General features: G+C 38.4%; 1 protein-coding gene across 1 annotated transcript; it reads left to right on the forward strand.

Moving 5' to 3' along the window:
* Window positions 1-7703: 7703 nt before the first annotated feature.
* On the forward strand, window positions 7704-16190 carry pkmb (pyruvate kinase M1/2b). Its single transcript, XM_027018399.3, has 11 exons — window positions 7704-7828; window positions 9052-9224; window positions 9601-9692; window positions 11069-11200; window positions 12150-12336; window positions 12560-12830; window positions 12964-13114; window positions 13237-13389; window positions 14192-14358; window positions 14933-15114; window positions 15418-16190. Exons 2-11 carry the CDS (start codon window positions 9080-9082, stop codon window positions 15522-15524), a joined length of 1587 nt encoding a protein of 528 aa, XP_026874200.1. The 5' UTR covers window positions 7704-7828; window positions 9052-9079; the 3' UTR covers window positions 15525-16190.
* Window positions 16191-16695: the final 505 nt, after the last annotated feature.

A 16695-nucleotide genomic window follows, 5' to 3' on the forward strand; every position in this document is an offset into this window, starting at 1 on the left:
GATCTACTGGCAAATATTTGAATTATGTTATCTTTTAATTAACAAAGTAGTGTTGCATTTCAAATACAGTTTCATACAATACATTATTTTAGCATTTTTCTCAACCTAATAACACTTGTTTAATCATTTAAATTGTTGGCTTTATAACATAAAAAGTTTAAGCGCTTGTCTCATCAAAATGTACCTGTTTTGCATATGGATGTCACATGGCAATCATGTTCGATGGTTAAATCTTAAATGTTGCTAAGCAGATTGGGTCCTAGTCTTCAGTAACTGTTCATGTTTAGTGTGCTCTCACATAAGCACAGTGCATGCGGAACAAACATAATATGCAAGAATCTGAATGGCTGTGAGTGACGTTTGGCAGGAGGGTAGTGAGGGAGACACTGGGACCGCTTAAACATATAGGTACCACATTCCTACAACTAAGCTCTTTCTTCTTAAATTAGGATTCCATTCTGGTGGAAGCTTTATTAATTCTATTTTCAGTGGGCTGTGCTGGTGAGTTACTGTCAATCTTTATGTCTGTAAATGTTTAATGTGTAACTGATAAAACATTTACACAAATATGCAGCTAAATATGAAGGTACCGCACAGCCACTGAAATTTACAGCCAAATGACATATTGTGCTACTTTTTCTTGCATTAAATACATTTTTGCCATTTAATTATTTCTGACTGTTATTTTGTCCATATTATCATCTTTACCTGTTGGAGCCGTATGATCGTGTAGCAGTCTTTGAAGCAGTCATTTTAATCAGACAGTAGAAATCACATTTCTGCGTTTTTTTCCAATCCTGCATCCTAGGGAAAGAAGGCAACAGCAACTTGCATGTAGACACTGAAAGTTAGCCATTTGGGATGAGGAAGAAACATTTCAATGCAGAACAGCCTGAATTTCAATGTATCAAGACAGGTACCTAGTAGTTATAAGGAAGAATGGCAAAGGTATCATATACACATATGTTCCCGATAACATTAATTCCCTTGTTTTACAATGCTCATTATCTTAGTATTTTAAGAAATATAAGCATTGTAGAATTTTCTTAACAAAGCTGGTGCACACTCATGCACATAACTTAGCTTTAACATAACTTAGAGTGTCACTTCAAAACCATTGTTTTTTTTCACCTAAAATGCCACAGCAGCTTATTAAAAGCAATCTATTTTGACAACTACTGTTCCAGTTTCTTTATCAAGTTCTACAGACAGTGCACACAGTCAGCTGTTATCTGGCAGACGACCAAAGCTCTCCCACAGGTCCTCTTGACTGGGTTTCTCTATAAGTCTTATTAATTTGATTAAAAGGAAATTAAGCCTCAAAGGGAAGCATGGTGGATTCCAGTACCCCATGGAAATAAAGTCAAAATTGAATTAGCATAATGTTATTAATATTCTAAGTATAACTTTAAACTTGTTTTTATTAAAGAGACATTTTCAGTAAAACTAAACAGTCTTAGTATAATATAAATTAACATGTGAAATAACATCAGAATTCACATATGTGAAAAACGCACACAAAAAACAAACATGCAAGGCCACATCCAGCTATCCCCACAATATTAATTAAACCTTTCATCTATGATTTGTGATGTTTATTCAGGTATGATTTGTAGAGGTGATGCAGAACCAGAGTGCTTTCACAGTAAACTAGAATCACATGAGACACACAACTGCAAAAAATGCTGTTAAATTACTGTTTTAATAATCCAGTATATATTTATGCATAATAAAGTTTAACTGTGCTAGTTAGGTCATCTACCGACATCTCTTTGGAAAAATTAACATTCCCATCTGACATTTGATTAAAGGGCATAAAAAATTCAGTTTATTTTCAGATTAGTTACATTTATGGAATCATAATTTGATTTTGCCCCATTTCTTCACTGTCAGTGTGTTTGCAGAAAAGAAAATGTGTGTGACATGGAAACTGGCAATGTTATCCCTGATTTGTAAACATGACAGAAAAAATGTGTAGGGAATTGCTCAGAAAATACTAATAAACAACAAACACATAGAAGTTATGGACATAATAAGAGCCTTATTGACAATAAACAGAGTGAAAGAAAAAAGTGGCAACAGTTTAACATTGCAAAAATCCTAGTGCGTGGGAAGAGCACAGAGATGAGAGTTGGGGATTCATGAAGGGGGGGTCGGGGCAGAGCCAAGTCTCGTGGGGAAATGCTTGATTATAGATTACATTTTTGAATCTCAAGGAAGCTAAATGGAGTTCAAACCATGCCAGTCATGCTGAGGAGACGCAAAGCCCCCTACAACGTGCTAACAAAATGCTAATAAAAAGTTCTTAATGTGTGCATTGCTTGAACTTAGCAGCAGAGCCCCCCAGTGGCTGTAAGATGTAATGAAGAAAAATGCAATTGCATTATTTGTATTTTAATAGTAAAGATATTAAAAATGTGAAGTATTCTGTTGAAGTGGTAAATATATGTAAAGGTATGTGTAGAACATAAGGCTAAGTTAAATTATGCAGAATAAAATACATTTTAAAATTGTTCCCTCTGACACAATCATGTAGTAATTTAGGAACATTGAACAGATGACAGTGTCGTGTATCACTTCGACAGTGTCCCTATCACCTGCAAGATTTCCCTCTGAATTCTGACTCTAGTGTGCAATGTTGGCATCTCCCACCTGACCATCTTTGTACCTGTATAGCACAGACACAATGTTCAGTAAAACTATGGTGTGGAGCCTTTGGTTAATTTGTCTAGAGAGAACATTATCTTACCCGTACCCTCACAAAGAGCAACACAGTTTAGATTCCGACTCTGAGGAAACCTTGATTGCACTAGGTGAAAATTAATATACGTGTATATCCTTTACATCGGTCATTTGTCTACAGTAGATGTACAGGTTAGTCTCTTGACTGTTCTCACACACATAATGCAGTTGAACCGGCAGGTGTGTTCTTTTGTTTACGTTAGGATAACGATGCACCATACTGTGGAGCTTCAGAACTGACTCTGCACCACCGAGCAGAGCACACCTGTATTATGGTGCTGACTCTGTGGTAATGCTGCACCATCTCCTCTTTCGTGGGGATATGGTTCTGCCCTTTACCCATCCCTAGACAAGAGCAAACAAACCCCAATGACCTGTTATGGCTTTTCATCTCAAACACAAATCCATACAAAAATGCTAACAGCAAATGAATTCAGGTAAAAGTGGCCAGTCAGCATGACTCAGCACAGTTACTGAAACATCCACCTTCCAGTGATTGTTATTCACAATAGCATTTTTGTCAAACTCATCGGTTGAATGAAGTGCACTGCACAGATGCCACCCACCCCTTAACACATGACATGCAGTCACTGACACAGGACACTCACTGAAAGGTGAATGTGCTGCCATACAGTTTCCTAGCATTGCAGAATCAAGCTTTTTTTGGCTGGAGGATTTCAGAGCAGCAGGAACTGATGGGTGATATGCATAAACTTCAACTGCTGGAAGAAAAAAACATAAAAAGAGCAAGTACAGAACAGGACAAAAATATGAAGAAAAACCAAAAGAAGCTCATTAATTTGCTTTGTTTATGTAATTGCTGAAAAGAACCAGAGGTGCCGATTGGGCTGACATTTTGTCCTTATCCTGCTTAGGGTCAGCATGCCTATTTGAAATCTATTTGAGAACAACAAACATGAAATGGGCCAATAATAATTATTTAAAAAGCAATTCATAGTCCCTAGAGCTAACCTTAACAGTCTGCCTGTTTATACATCTAGTTTATATAAACAAACCCGTTTTTATAATAAAACAAGCCTTTTAAAAATAAAGACCTAAAAAAAATCAGGTTTAGCACAAAAGATAAATAGATAAACAGAGAAAGTAAGCCTACTATAAAATCACTGATGTCAGTATGAGTTCCTGGATGAAGAATGACCGTTGCAAAATCTGCACTGCACAAACAAATCAGTGATGCTGCCACTTCCATCTATTTAGTTAGACAGCAATGAGAAACTTGAAGTATGTCATGCCTGGAGCATCTTGATTAGCTGAGAGAAATATTACTGAGACAGAGGCTTTAAAAGCAACAGTATGCTGACAGAAGCCACTATGCAAGGTGTTTCACTCACCACTGTAACAGAGGATGTGAAAGTGGATCCAATTTGTCCATTTGTTTCTATAGCTCTATATATGATCCCTGTGACAGTTCAGGAGGTCAGTCATAGTTTCATAGAAGGCTATGGTAAATAAACACTGAGTTGCCAGTTAGGCACACCAACTGTATAGTGGTATACAGGTATACATAAGATATCAAGCCTTTTTTGGTCAGTCCTATGTTAACTATTCATTGACCAAGCTATCTGGATACTCCATATATGTATAAATGCAAAATATCAGTTTACGATGTACTTTTTAAGATGTTTGGATAGTGTTCACAAATACAGTTACAGTATAAATGCATATAAATAAGTATACAGCTAACAGCTGCCTTTTGGCTACTAAAAACTTTACACAATGTAATGGAAAATTTATAGTTAATAAGCCACTTGAACTTGTTTGTGCAACCATACAAGTAAGTCAGGATGTTATAGACATTTCCTCTTGTCTCTCTGACACTGACCTTGGCCACTATCTGACCCTCCACCCAGTTTCTTGACGCAGGTGCTGGAAAGATGGGTGCAGTGGGTCAAAACAACTCCTAGTAGGGAGTAGTTCCTTTCTCTCACTGCTTAGGATGAACACTATAAAGGTGTGCTGAGAAAGGGGGGAAGTTGCCTCTCCCTTACAGATGCTTGTGTGTGTGTGTGTGTGTGTGTGTGTGTGTGTGTGTGTGTGTGTAACTGAGACACCCTCAGGCTGAGTCTTTGAATAAAATTTGCTCTTTGCTTTAACCTTGCCTCTGAGTCATTTTATAGTACAGCAATTGCTGCAGTCATTATATTGTTTCTCTAACTTGTCCAGGAATATTTCCACCCCAGTACACAGGTGCAGGACTCCAGAACAGTCAGTCAACTGCCAGAATACAACAAAAGTGGTGGTCCATTACAATCTATAACTGACTGCAGCATGGGGGAGGGCAGGCTGGGGCCAGTGGCTAGGTTAGAGGGGCTGTGTGTTCACAAGGGTAAGGAAACTCACTCCTCATTTAGGGGGGCCTCAGGGGGGGCCAAACTGGTTGTCACAGGGTCTGGCACACCTGTCCCCCAAGAACCCACGGTTTTTCAGCATGGGTGTGTATTACCTCTGCTCCCGTTGCCAGTTCAACGGCTCCTGACATAACTCCCAGTGTGCAGAAAGAGAACACACACAGCTCTCTTGTACACACTGCTGTTCATTAAAACACATCACATAATTTCTAACAGACACAAATAAGACTATATACAGTGCATAACTGCACATAATGTATAACAGTGTACAGCATATGAAAGCACAATGTTACACAATGTTAGTTTATTTTGAAGGTGGACACCTTAAGCATGGAGCAATCGTGACAATCCGTGACACCTGCCAGAAAACCTGATGCTCCAAGCAGTTCTATGAGTACCTCCATGACACCTGCCAGAAAATCTGATGCTCCAAACAGTTCTATGAATATCTCAGTGACACCTGATGTTCCAAACAGAGAACTCTGTACATGCATATGTGGGCTGTAGTGTATAGGTTCCATATAGGTCTCGCATATTCGCTGGTGTACATAGAACAGAGAGACTATGTCCACTAGAGGGAGATAATATTTTTGTATAATGTACAATTTAAAAAAAAAAGCAAATATAAATATAAAAAGCAAACATAGCAAATATAATTACATCTCTGGCAGCATAACTGACAAAAAGGGAAATCAAGAAAAAATATAGGCAACAAGTAATTTTGTTTAAAAAAATTACTCATACTGAACCCTAAAACTCTGCCTCTGAAATCAGCAAATCTGCCTGAAATCAGCAAAGCATCTTTAATTGTGAAAAGTGGAAAGTTTCAAACAGACATAGAAAGCTATAAAGGACAACAAACAAATTAAAGTCCAGAGTTAGTTCATGAACTGGCTATATGCAGGTGGTGAACATCCCAGTAGTAGGCTATAGCTCTTATGTGTGACCTCAGACTAATGTGTTATCATAAAAGTTCATTGGTGGGAGTGACTGTATGTAGTGTATAGTAGGTAGTGTCTAGTATGTAAAACTGAATTTATAGTATACTTGCCAAGAACATGAGAATAATTCTTACTGCAGCCACTTGATAACAAAAAAGAAAACATCCCATATAAATAAGGACTGCATGCATAAATGAATGAAAAATGGAATTGGAGTGAGTTCCCTTGAAAGTGCTAATGATCATCTCTTACATAGCTGAATGGCACACAGAAAGTGCTCTGTCATTACTCATCCTACTATAACATCTCCATTAAATCCACAGAAGGTCTAAAATGCATAATACATATATAACACTTCTATTAGGTTTTATTTTAGGACCTCAGTGTGCGTTTACAAATGACCTGATGTCAGAGGATGGTGTTCTATGTGGCTTGCTGGGATGTGTGGTAAACATACAGTAGCATCATTTCTAACAGACACAGATAGATTTAAATGGGTTTTCTGTATCTAACAGAAAGTGCAAATAGTGTTAACACACACATGGCTATCATAAATACCCACTTTTAACAGTATGAGTAAATGTCTAACCTGCTGTCAGAGGTTGAGGTTGTCTCTGTGGAGTGCCAGTGGATAGACTGTGCTTCCTTTACTGTCATTTTATATTAGAGTGAACACAGACACACATACATACAGAGACGCACATACTTATGTACACACAAACACACACACGACATACATTTAAATTAAACATATTTAGCTCTGAAGCCAGGTGACAGCAGAGGAACAGTACTGTGTCTGACTGTCCTTCTATGTGTTATACAGGTTGGGCTGGAGGATTTGGGATACCTCAAATATATAGATTTTTCATATCACACAGGTTTTGCCTTCATTACTTTGCATTTGACATGTAATGGATGTAGAGAATTAGCAGTCAAAAGTAATTAGGTGTAGAAAAGAGGCATTCACTGGATCCTTAGACTTGAACAGTTTTTTACAGCCCTGTTATCTTTCTTGTATTCACCGTTACCTTTCATTCTCTTGTGCAGTGAACTGTAATATCTGTACATGTAACAGCTACCTTGTGTAACAAGATTTATCACATAAGGAAAAAAGTAAAAGAATGTATGTCATCCTAGAGTTAAATAACAATATTAGCAGGTTAATATGTTTCATGTTGTATTCAAAGCATAGTGAAATAATATTCAAATGGAATGGGATTCCAGCATCATTGCTCAAAATGACACTGAAATACCACCATCAGATAAAGCACTTTGCACAAACACAATATCCAGTCATTTAATGATTTCCCTATTTCCAATCAAATTGCACAGGCTACAGTTGTACTAACATTCACATGGCCATTCACTTGTAATACATTAAACACATTGCTGGCCATTCACCAGAACCACTCTTACAATAACAATTAAACAATGAGACTGCAGAGCATCTCATTCTTTTTAAAAAATTTATTTTTATTGTATTGTGTTCTGTAACTGGTCGCTTTACTCTTTAAGCGTACATCATTCCAAATAATACATAAAACATTACCTAATTCTCAGTGCTTTGCAATACTATGAGGACGCGTTACAAACATTTTTTTTAAATTGTCGGGACAAATATCTGTAGCAGCCAAGGAGCGCCCATGTAATTTTTAGCCGCCTCGGAAGGATACGACGTGGTGCCTCTTAAAAGTAGTACCGGTTATTTCAGGGATAACTTTTGGATGGTATCCGTGGAAAGGGCGCAAAGGCCTTTGGAACCGTTCAGCGAGTGTGGTAGGTGAGACCCGAGTTAGAACGACAGGATATACTTAATTATTTAAATAAATATATCGCATTGAACCTTTATATAATAGATGTAATCCGAGCATACTTCTGAATGCGATTCAGTGTTATAGCAAGGGACAGAATTGTTAGTTGTGGTATAACCTAGCGAATCTTATTTTGTTAATACGGTGTGCTTGTTTCTGCTTTGGCTTTATCTAGGCTGTTCACGTCCAATGGTATTAAAATAAATAGTAAATAATAAAAATTTTTACCTTAATTATCTACTTTAAACATTTATCCTATATATACCTACATATATATACTCCTATCTTGCATATGTGTTATTATTATTGCTCTTGTTGTTTTTATTATTTATTAATTTATTTATTTATTAGCCAGGCTTGGTGCTGGTGCTTTGGTAATTTTCTATGTGTTATCTAAATACTATTGGAAATTGGCAGATTAGAAGCCGCTGTTGTCCTTTAAGATGCCATTTTGACCTTATGAATGATATGCACTGATATGTAGGCTATGTGTTATGCAGCATATCACAACCCAACAAGTGACATTTCCATTTATCATGCTCCAGACACTGCCCAAATAACTCCAATATTAGTCTAACCTTATCGCTGTTTTTTTTCCATTTTTTATTTGCCTTTTTATTATTATGTGGTTTTGTCTGTGTGACAAAGTGAATGTATGTGCAGTCATGCATTTAAACAGCTTTAAATACAGCAATTTAATCAAACTGCATTTCCAGCACTGATTATAATGTGAGTACATGACTGGCTGTTAACTTCCCAGCAAGGTATTTTGATAGAGCATAGCAAAATTACATTGCTCTATTTTCTCTTATTTGTTATTGCTCCTTAATGACTCTTGAACTTAGAAGTTTTAACCCCTGCGGTTTTAATAACAGCTAAACTTTTCACGTGTTTGAGCATCTTTTAAATCTGTTACTGTAGAATCAGTGTTTCTTTTATAAATTTGTTACTGTAGAAGCAGTGTTTCCTTTATAAATCAGTTACTATAGAATAAGTGTTTCCTTTATGCAAGTTTGACAAGATCTGAGCCAAGTGGTATTTTAATAAGTTACTCTAGAAACAAGAGCAGGAGTTATAAGACAAATTTTTGTTAGTGACTTTAATGACTTTTCCAGTGTAATTCTACACGTTTTATTCATTTATTATGGCCATTAATTATTACACTTATCCTGCTCTCCTATTGTCCAGGAGTTTTCCAGCAGACACAGCTCCAGTCATGTCTAAGGATAAGGGCTCTTCCATCATCCAATCCCAGCAGCTCCATGCTGCCATGGCAGACACTTTCCTGGAACACATGTGTTTGCTGGACATTGACTCTGAGCCCACCCTGTCTCGCAACACTGGCATTGTCTGCACAATCGGTCAGTGAACACCTTCCCCTTGCTGGTCCCCACCATAGACTCCCCTCTCATTGATAACTGTTTCATCTGTGAATAGGATTTTACATGCACATTTTTGGCATTTAGCTGATGCTTTTATCCAAAGCAACTTACATTTAGGACTGAGTACAACTTGAGCAATTGTGGGTTAAGGGTCTTGCTCAGGGGCCCAACAGTGGCAAATTGGCAGTGATGGCCCTATTACAAGTCAAGTACCTTAACCACTGAGCTACCACTACTCTACAGAATCTTTTCTCACTATGTACTCTGTGCATCCAGTATTTGCTTAACATTGCAAACTTTAGCTACTGAAAGGCTGAAAGCAAGATTGAAGTGTTTGACTTGTGTCCTGCTTTAGGGCCGGCCTCTAACTCTGTGGAGAAGCTGAAGGAGATGATCAAGGCTGGCATGAATGTTGCACGTTTGAACTTCTCTCATGGAACTCACGAGGTTGCTGCTCTCAGCAAATTCCAACTAATTTCCCTGTACCTGAATGCAAAAAGAATTGTGATTACAAAAGTGTTCCTAAAAGAGGCAGCCACAACACTGGTTATTTAAGCAATGAAGAATTATCTTTCTAAGTGAAACTAGTTAGCAAGAATGCTAGCAAGTTTGTTTACATGGCTACTTTAGTCAGTCTTTGAAGCATCTACCTGTTTTGTTGACTTTTCTCTGCACAGTACAACCTTCTACAAAGTGATATTTCCTTTTCACCTTAGGAAATTTAAATGTCTGTAAGCTGATCTGGTTTGTCACACACTTCTTAGTGGCTTTACATTGCAGTGTCACAGAGATGACTTTGAGCTTGTTGACCTCTTGCTTTTAAAAGCCATGGCTTTTGTGTACCATCTGATAACTTCATCAAGTTTGACATCATATCTTTATTATATCTTGGATATTTAACTTTTAGGTCCTATATTTAAATAGATGGCATTATCTTGCCCTGTTGTCTAAGTGTGACCATAGTCTACCACTTCTTATTAAGATGTATTAAGATGTGTGTACTGTTGGCTTTGGTCGAGGGCTAAAGTAAATTATTAAAATATATTCCAATACAAAGAAACATATTAATTTACCACAGGTCTTTAGGATGATATATAACTCTGATAAAAAGTGAAATCATCAATATAACTTTTGCTGACAGATTTTCACTGATGAATCATGAAGCACAATATATTATTCCAAGAGATTTTCTCAGTGTTTTGGAAAGCACTGCTTCCTAGGGTGATTAGGGTGATTCCTGAATGGTTAAACAAGCAGAGGCATTTAGAGTGGCTTTGTATTTGAAAAACAATCAGTGGTATTTTAGAAATATTTGTAGTGTGTGAGTCAGCTGGCCAAGCTAATTATAGCAGAGGAGCTTTGCCCTACATCTTTGTCTTAACCTGAGCTCTCATTCGAGTGAGGGGTGCAGCTAGTCAAGTCATAGACATTACAGCTGCCCAGATCACATTACACACCATGGTATTCATAGTGACATTCAAATGTGCCTTTTTAAATTAGGGCCTTTAGAATGGTCACTGATGTTTATTTATAGATTAAGTAATAAAAGAGAGGCAAAGAGGTTCAGTCAAATGTGTATTAAGTGTATAGAATATGTAACAACTAAAGATGTTTATGTTTTTATGTTAAGTCTGAGACCATAAGATGCCAACAAATGTGTAACTTTCCATATGGCCATCAGGGCATTGTATTCTATATTAAAGTATAATTTAAAGAATTTTGTATTCAAACAAAACTTGGTTTTGAGAATATAATGTGCTATTTTGTAGATTTTAAGTGTTGAATTCACTTCAGTAAGATGTACCTTCTTCTGTGTCCCTTAGTACCATGCTACAACCATCAAGAATGTGCGTGAAGCCACCGAGAGCTTTGGACCTGGGAGCCTTGACTACAGACCTGTGGCGGTTGCCCTGGACACCAAAGGCCCTGAGATAAGGACCGGACTCATCAAGGGCGTAAGCATTTAGCTCCCAGCAGCCAGCACACACTTCCCACAGTTATCTGTGAAAAACTGCTGCCTAACACATTGTCATTCCATTTGCTTTAAGATTTCCACTTGAGAGACATCTTTAATTGGAGCTGATTCAAAAGATGCATGTGTGTCCCAACTGGCTATGAGAAAATTGTATGAGAACATTGTAGCTTGACTGTGTCACCTGGGGACTTTCACCCTAGGAATCAGGTTAAAGCTAAATTAATTAGCTCACCACTTATTAATTTACTTCAAGTGGTGAGTGTATTACACTTGAAGAAAATGTGGTTTAAATTAAGCAAAGCATAAGCCTGTCTAGAAAGAGTTTGTCTGAAAACTATACATTTATTCAAAGTTGAAAATAAAAAGTAAAGACTAAGTCACACAGATGCATCTTGGAAGCTCTTAATACAGCTACCAACATCATAGTGCACAAGTGCTATTGAATAAAATGTGAGAATCAACCACACACCAATAGAGGGAAGGGGGACCTTGGACAATCAGCCATTACAGCGTGGCTATCCTGTATATATTCAGGAAAAGACATAATGTCACAGTTGGTTAGTCATAAATAAACAATTAATTGACAGGTATTGTCAAGTAAAAAAGCTAATTAAATTATAAAAGATCAACCAGAGAAAACACAGAAGGCTAAGAGATTGGACACACTACAGCCATCTACCAGTCAAGATACCAAATCGGTCCACATTTCATCCAGACCTCTCAGAAAAAGGAGAAAACTACTAATGAAATAAAAAAGAATTTAACCAATCTTTAATTAAAACAAAGCTAACTATTTGCCATTGCAATCTCAAAGTAAAATGTGGACCTACCATGTAGACCAAAAGACAAGCTCAACATGCCCCATATAGATTATCTGTTGTTATGGTGTCTCATATCTGTACTTATTATGTTGGATGTCCTATCACCAGAGTGGCACTGAAGAGGTGAAGTTGAACAAAGGTGACAAAATCAAGATAACACTTGATGACCAATTCAAGGATAACTGTGATGAGAAAACTTTGTGGCTTGATTACAAGAACATCATTAAAGCAGTCCAGGAGGGCAGCAGGGTCTATGTTGATGATGGCCTCATTTCCCTCAAGGTCCTGGAAATTGGTACGTTTCCGCAACCATTTTAGTTTAAAATAGATCGGACCCCAATTAAACCACCTAAGGAAGGTAATTTGTAAATTTTCATAATTTTATCCCCCAGCAAATACCTGAAATAGTGTCTGGACATCTGCATTTTTGACTTGGTTTATAGTTTTGTAAAATTAGTTTTCTGTGTTTTTAATGTTTTGGGCAAAATCTAATGCATTTCATTTTGGATTTGGACCAGGTGGCGACTATTTGAACTGTGAGATTGAGAATGGTGGTATGTTGGGCAGTAAGAAGGGTGTGAACCTGCCTGGTGCTAACGTGGACCTGCCTGCTGTGTCTGAGAAGGACATCCAGGACCTGCAGTTTGGGGTAGAACAGGGCGTGGACATGGTGTTTGCTTCCTTCATCCGTAAGGCTTCTGATGTGCATGCTGTTAGGAAGGTGCTGGGAGAGAAAGGCAAAGACATCTTGATCATTAGCAAGCTGGAGAACCACGAAGGGGTGCGCAAGTGAGTGTACAAAAGAGTAAAGTCCTCGCTGTTGTTCCATTAAGATCATCACCTTATAGATACAGTGAAAACAAAGAGCTTTGCTTTTGATTTTGTTGATTTGGGTTGAATGCTTTTGTCTCTCTTTGACCAGATTTGATGAGATTCTGGAGGCTAGTGATGGTATCATGGTTGCTCGTGGAGACATGGGTATTGAGATCCCAACAGAGAAGGTGTTCCTGGCTCAGAAGATGATGATTGGCCGCTGCAACAGGATTGGTAAACCCATCATTTGCGCCACTCAGGTGAAGAAATCCAAACTGTTAGACTTAATTACTGAAAGATTACAGAATGACTATTTGAAATAATTACATTTATTTGGCATTTTACATCCTCTGGTGTGCTCTTTTTCCTCTCTGAATGGCAGATGCTGGAGAGCATGATTAAGAAACCCCGCCCCACCCGTGCTGAGAGCAGTGATGTGGCCAATGCTGTGTTGGATGGGGCTGACTGCATCATGCTGAGTGGAGAGACAGCCAAAGGGGATTATCCAGTGGAGGCAGTGCTGACACAGCACAAGGTGAGAATGGTGTTGCCCCCTTTGGCCCTAACATTTTACATATGTTAATTTATGCTTGTACAACTAAAAACAACTGAAGTAGCATAAGTAGTATAATTCATTATTGAAAAAGGTCAAAAACATACTATTAACTCATACACAGGATTTACTAATTTTTCATGTCCTTAACCCTTTGTTTTGTGTGTGTCTATTTTGACTCTTCTTATATGCGTCTGTGTCTGGTCCTCTTATCAGTGTGCCTTGCTCTGTTGTGTGGAACATGCACTCAGACTGCCTGTTAGGCCATGCTGGACATGCATTCACACTGCCTGTTAGGCCAGGTTGGATATGCACTCAGACTGCTTGTTAGACCGTTCTGGCACCGATATTGCATTCTACTGGGGAGCCTCACTTACAGCATTGCCTGCTACACTGCCAAAGGTTTTTCATAATTTGATACAACTTTAGTAGATCATGAACATGATACAAAAACTGATGACAGGCTTTCATTTATTTGCTATTTATAAGCAAGGTATACATCCATAAGTCTTGCAAGGAAATATTAGCTATAATTACAGATAAAACTGTGATTTTTTTGGTTGATACAATACTGGTTGCAATACTGGCAATGTTCTAATAAGGCAATATATGGTAGTATGTTAACTTGCCTGCATAATTAAGGTCTAATATCCTTACCTCTGGTGTGTGTGTGTGTGTGTGTGTGTCTATGTATGTGTGTGTGTGTGTGTGTGTGTGTGTGTGTGTGTGTGTGTGTGTGTGTGTGTGAGCATGTGTGTGTTTGCGTGCGTTTGTGTGTGTCCAGATTGCGCGTGAGGCTGAGGCAGCCATGTTCCACAGGCAGGTATTTGAGGAGCTGCGTCGTACCTCCCACCTGACGCGTGACCCCTGTGAGGCTGTAGCCATTGGAGCCGTGGAGGCCTCCTTCAAGTGCTGTGCCAGTGCAATTATCGTCCTCACTAAATCTGGCAGGTACAGATGGGGACACACTCATAAGCACACACACATACACACACACACACACACACACACACACTCCCCACAATACACTTATTTATGATATACAATGAAATTTATATACCATTTAAAAAGTTTGAATATTCTCATATACTGACGCTAATATATATATATATATATATATATATATATATATATATATATATATATATATATATATATATATATATATATATATATATATATACACACATACACACACACACACACACAGAGACATGTTGTAGGTTATGTTTCAGGCAGGGTGAAATGTGGTCCTGCATGCTAAGCCTGACCTTTCCTGGTCTGAACCCTGACATTTTACAGGCTAATTTAAACTCCTCATTCAGCTGTTGCAGTACAGAAAAGTCACATCTACTTGATAAAGGGCATTCAGATGCACATGTAACTATTGTAATGAATCACTTATCAGTGAAACAGTCAACAGAACAGTTTTATATAAACTTTATGAATTAAATGTTTTTATTTAAACAGCAGCTCTTAAGACCTCTTAAGACCTGTATTTGACTCGCTCTCTCTTTCTCTTTAGGTCTGCTCACCTGCTGTCTAGGTACAGGCCCCGTGCCCCGATCATAGCTGTGACCCGTAATGGGCAGACGGCACGTCAGTGCCATCTGTACCGTGGCATAGTTCCCATTCTCTATAATAAACCTGCCAATGATGTGTGGGCTGAGGACGTGGACCTGCGTGTCTGTTTCGCCATGGAGATAGGTGGGGAAACATGGCCTCTGTGGGCACATGCTACTGTCAAATGTGGTCAGGCTAAGGTTGTAGAAGCAGGATCCTTTGTCTCTAAACTTGATCCAAACCATTCCACAAGACAGTTAGGGAGGCTAGAGTAATTTGAGTCACAGATGTAATCATAGCCAAAGAATAATTGCCTTGACTGTACTTGCACAAGTGTTTTTGCATACTTGGCTATACTCGTGATTTCTCTCTTTTGGCGACTTTGTGTGCTGCACTTACAGATTCTGGTGTTTGAAATGACAAACATTTGATTGACTGATTTTTCAGGTAAAGCACGGAAGTTCTTCAAGACTGGTGATGTAGCGATGGTGGTCACCGGCTGGCGCCCCGGCTCAGGCTACACCAACACCATGCGTGTTGTTCTGGTGCCTTGAGCCTTACTGTACTGAACTGTACTGCTCCTCCAGGCCCATCCCCCATCCCCCATCCCCCTTTATCATGTAGATATAGATAAATATAAATATATTCAAGTTACAAACAAAGGCTTTTTCCAGAGGACATTAAGACCTGTTAACACTCTGATTGTATTTCTCCATGTGCTTCAATTCTTTTCATCCTTGTGTGTCATTCCCGCACATCCTGGTGTGTCATACCCACACATCCTGGCCTCTCAGAGAACTATGCTTATTATCTAGCAGAGTGATTTGCATTCATCAACCCTCCAGTGCTTTCTGGTGGATCTTACGTGATATACTATTTTGGTAATGTCTGTTTAGTCTGCTGTGCCTGATAGGGAAGCCCAGTGTTAAATTGATCAAAATGAATCTTAAAAGCAGCTTGTGTTGGATCTCAGAGCTCTTTTGTTGGGGGTGGCTTTATACAGAATAAAAATACTCACTCCAGGGTGTGCTGGGGGATTTGGGGACATCAAAAAGCACAAGACACATCCACACCTCTTTTGCACTCAGACTCTTCATGCTGTACACTGACCACTCACTACTGACCACTGACTCAGGCTGATTAGATGTGGCTCTGGTTTGTGCAAATCCTTTGATGCTGCATCCAATAAATCTTCATCCAATAAACTGATGATCACCCGATGTGTGAATTTGTTTTCTTGGCGGCACTGAAGTAACACCAGAGTTTTTTTCATAAGATGACAGCATCTTCCAACAGGAGGCTGAATTTCTCTGCAGTCAGCCATTGAGGCAGCTATTACGATTGGTCTTTGTGAATGTAGGACAAAGATTTCATTTCACACCACTCACTATTACCATCTAGTGGAGAATTTTAAAAACACTGTTGACATTCATACAAGCTCAATGTCACTCCTTAAATCTTACACAGATCAGCCCCTATGCTTGACATATCTAATTCCTCTTTGTCTAGCTATGTCAGTATAATCCAAGATTAAATTAAGCATAGACATAGTAACACACTGCCATTTTTGTAATATGTTGCCTGACAGTAAGATAATCCTGCTTTCAGGAGCAATTTTATTTTTACTTTGGCTTTGTTACACTATGCTTTCACCTTAAGCACAGCATTACACTCACCATGCCAGAGTTTAAAATTTACAGAAGATTCTTAGCAAAGGTCACTTAT

The sequence above is a fragment of the Electrophorus electricus genome, chromosome 4, assembly GCF_041902795.1.
Source record: "Electrophorus electricus isolate QZ-2024a chromosome 4, ASM4190279v1, whole genome shotgun sequence".
Lineage (NCBI taxonomy): Eukaryota > Metazoa > Chordata > Actinopteri > Gymnotiformes > Gymnotidae > Electrophorus > Electrophorus electricus.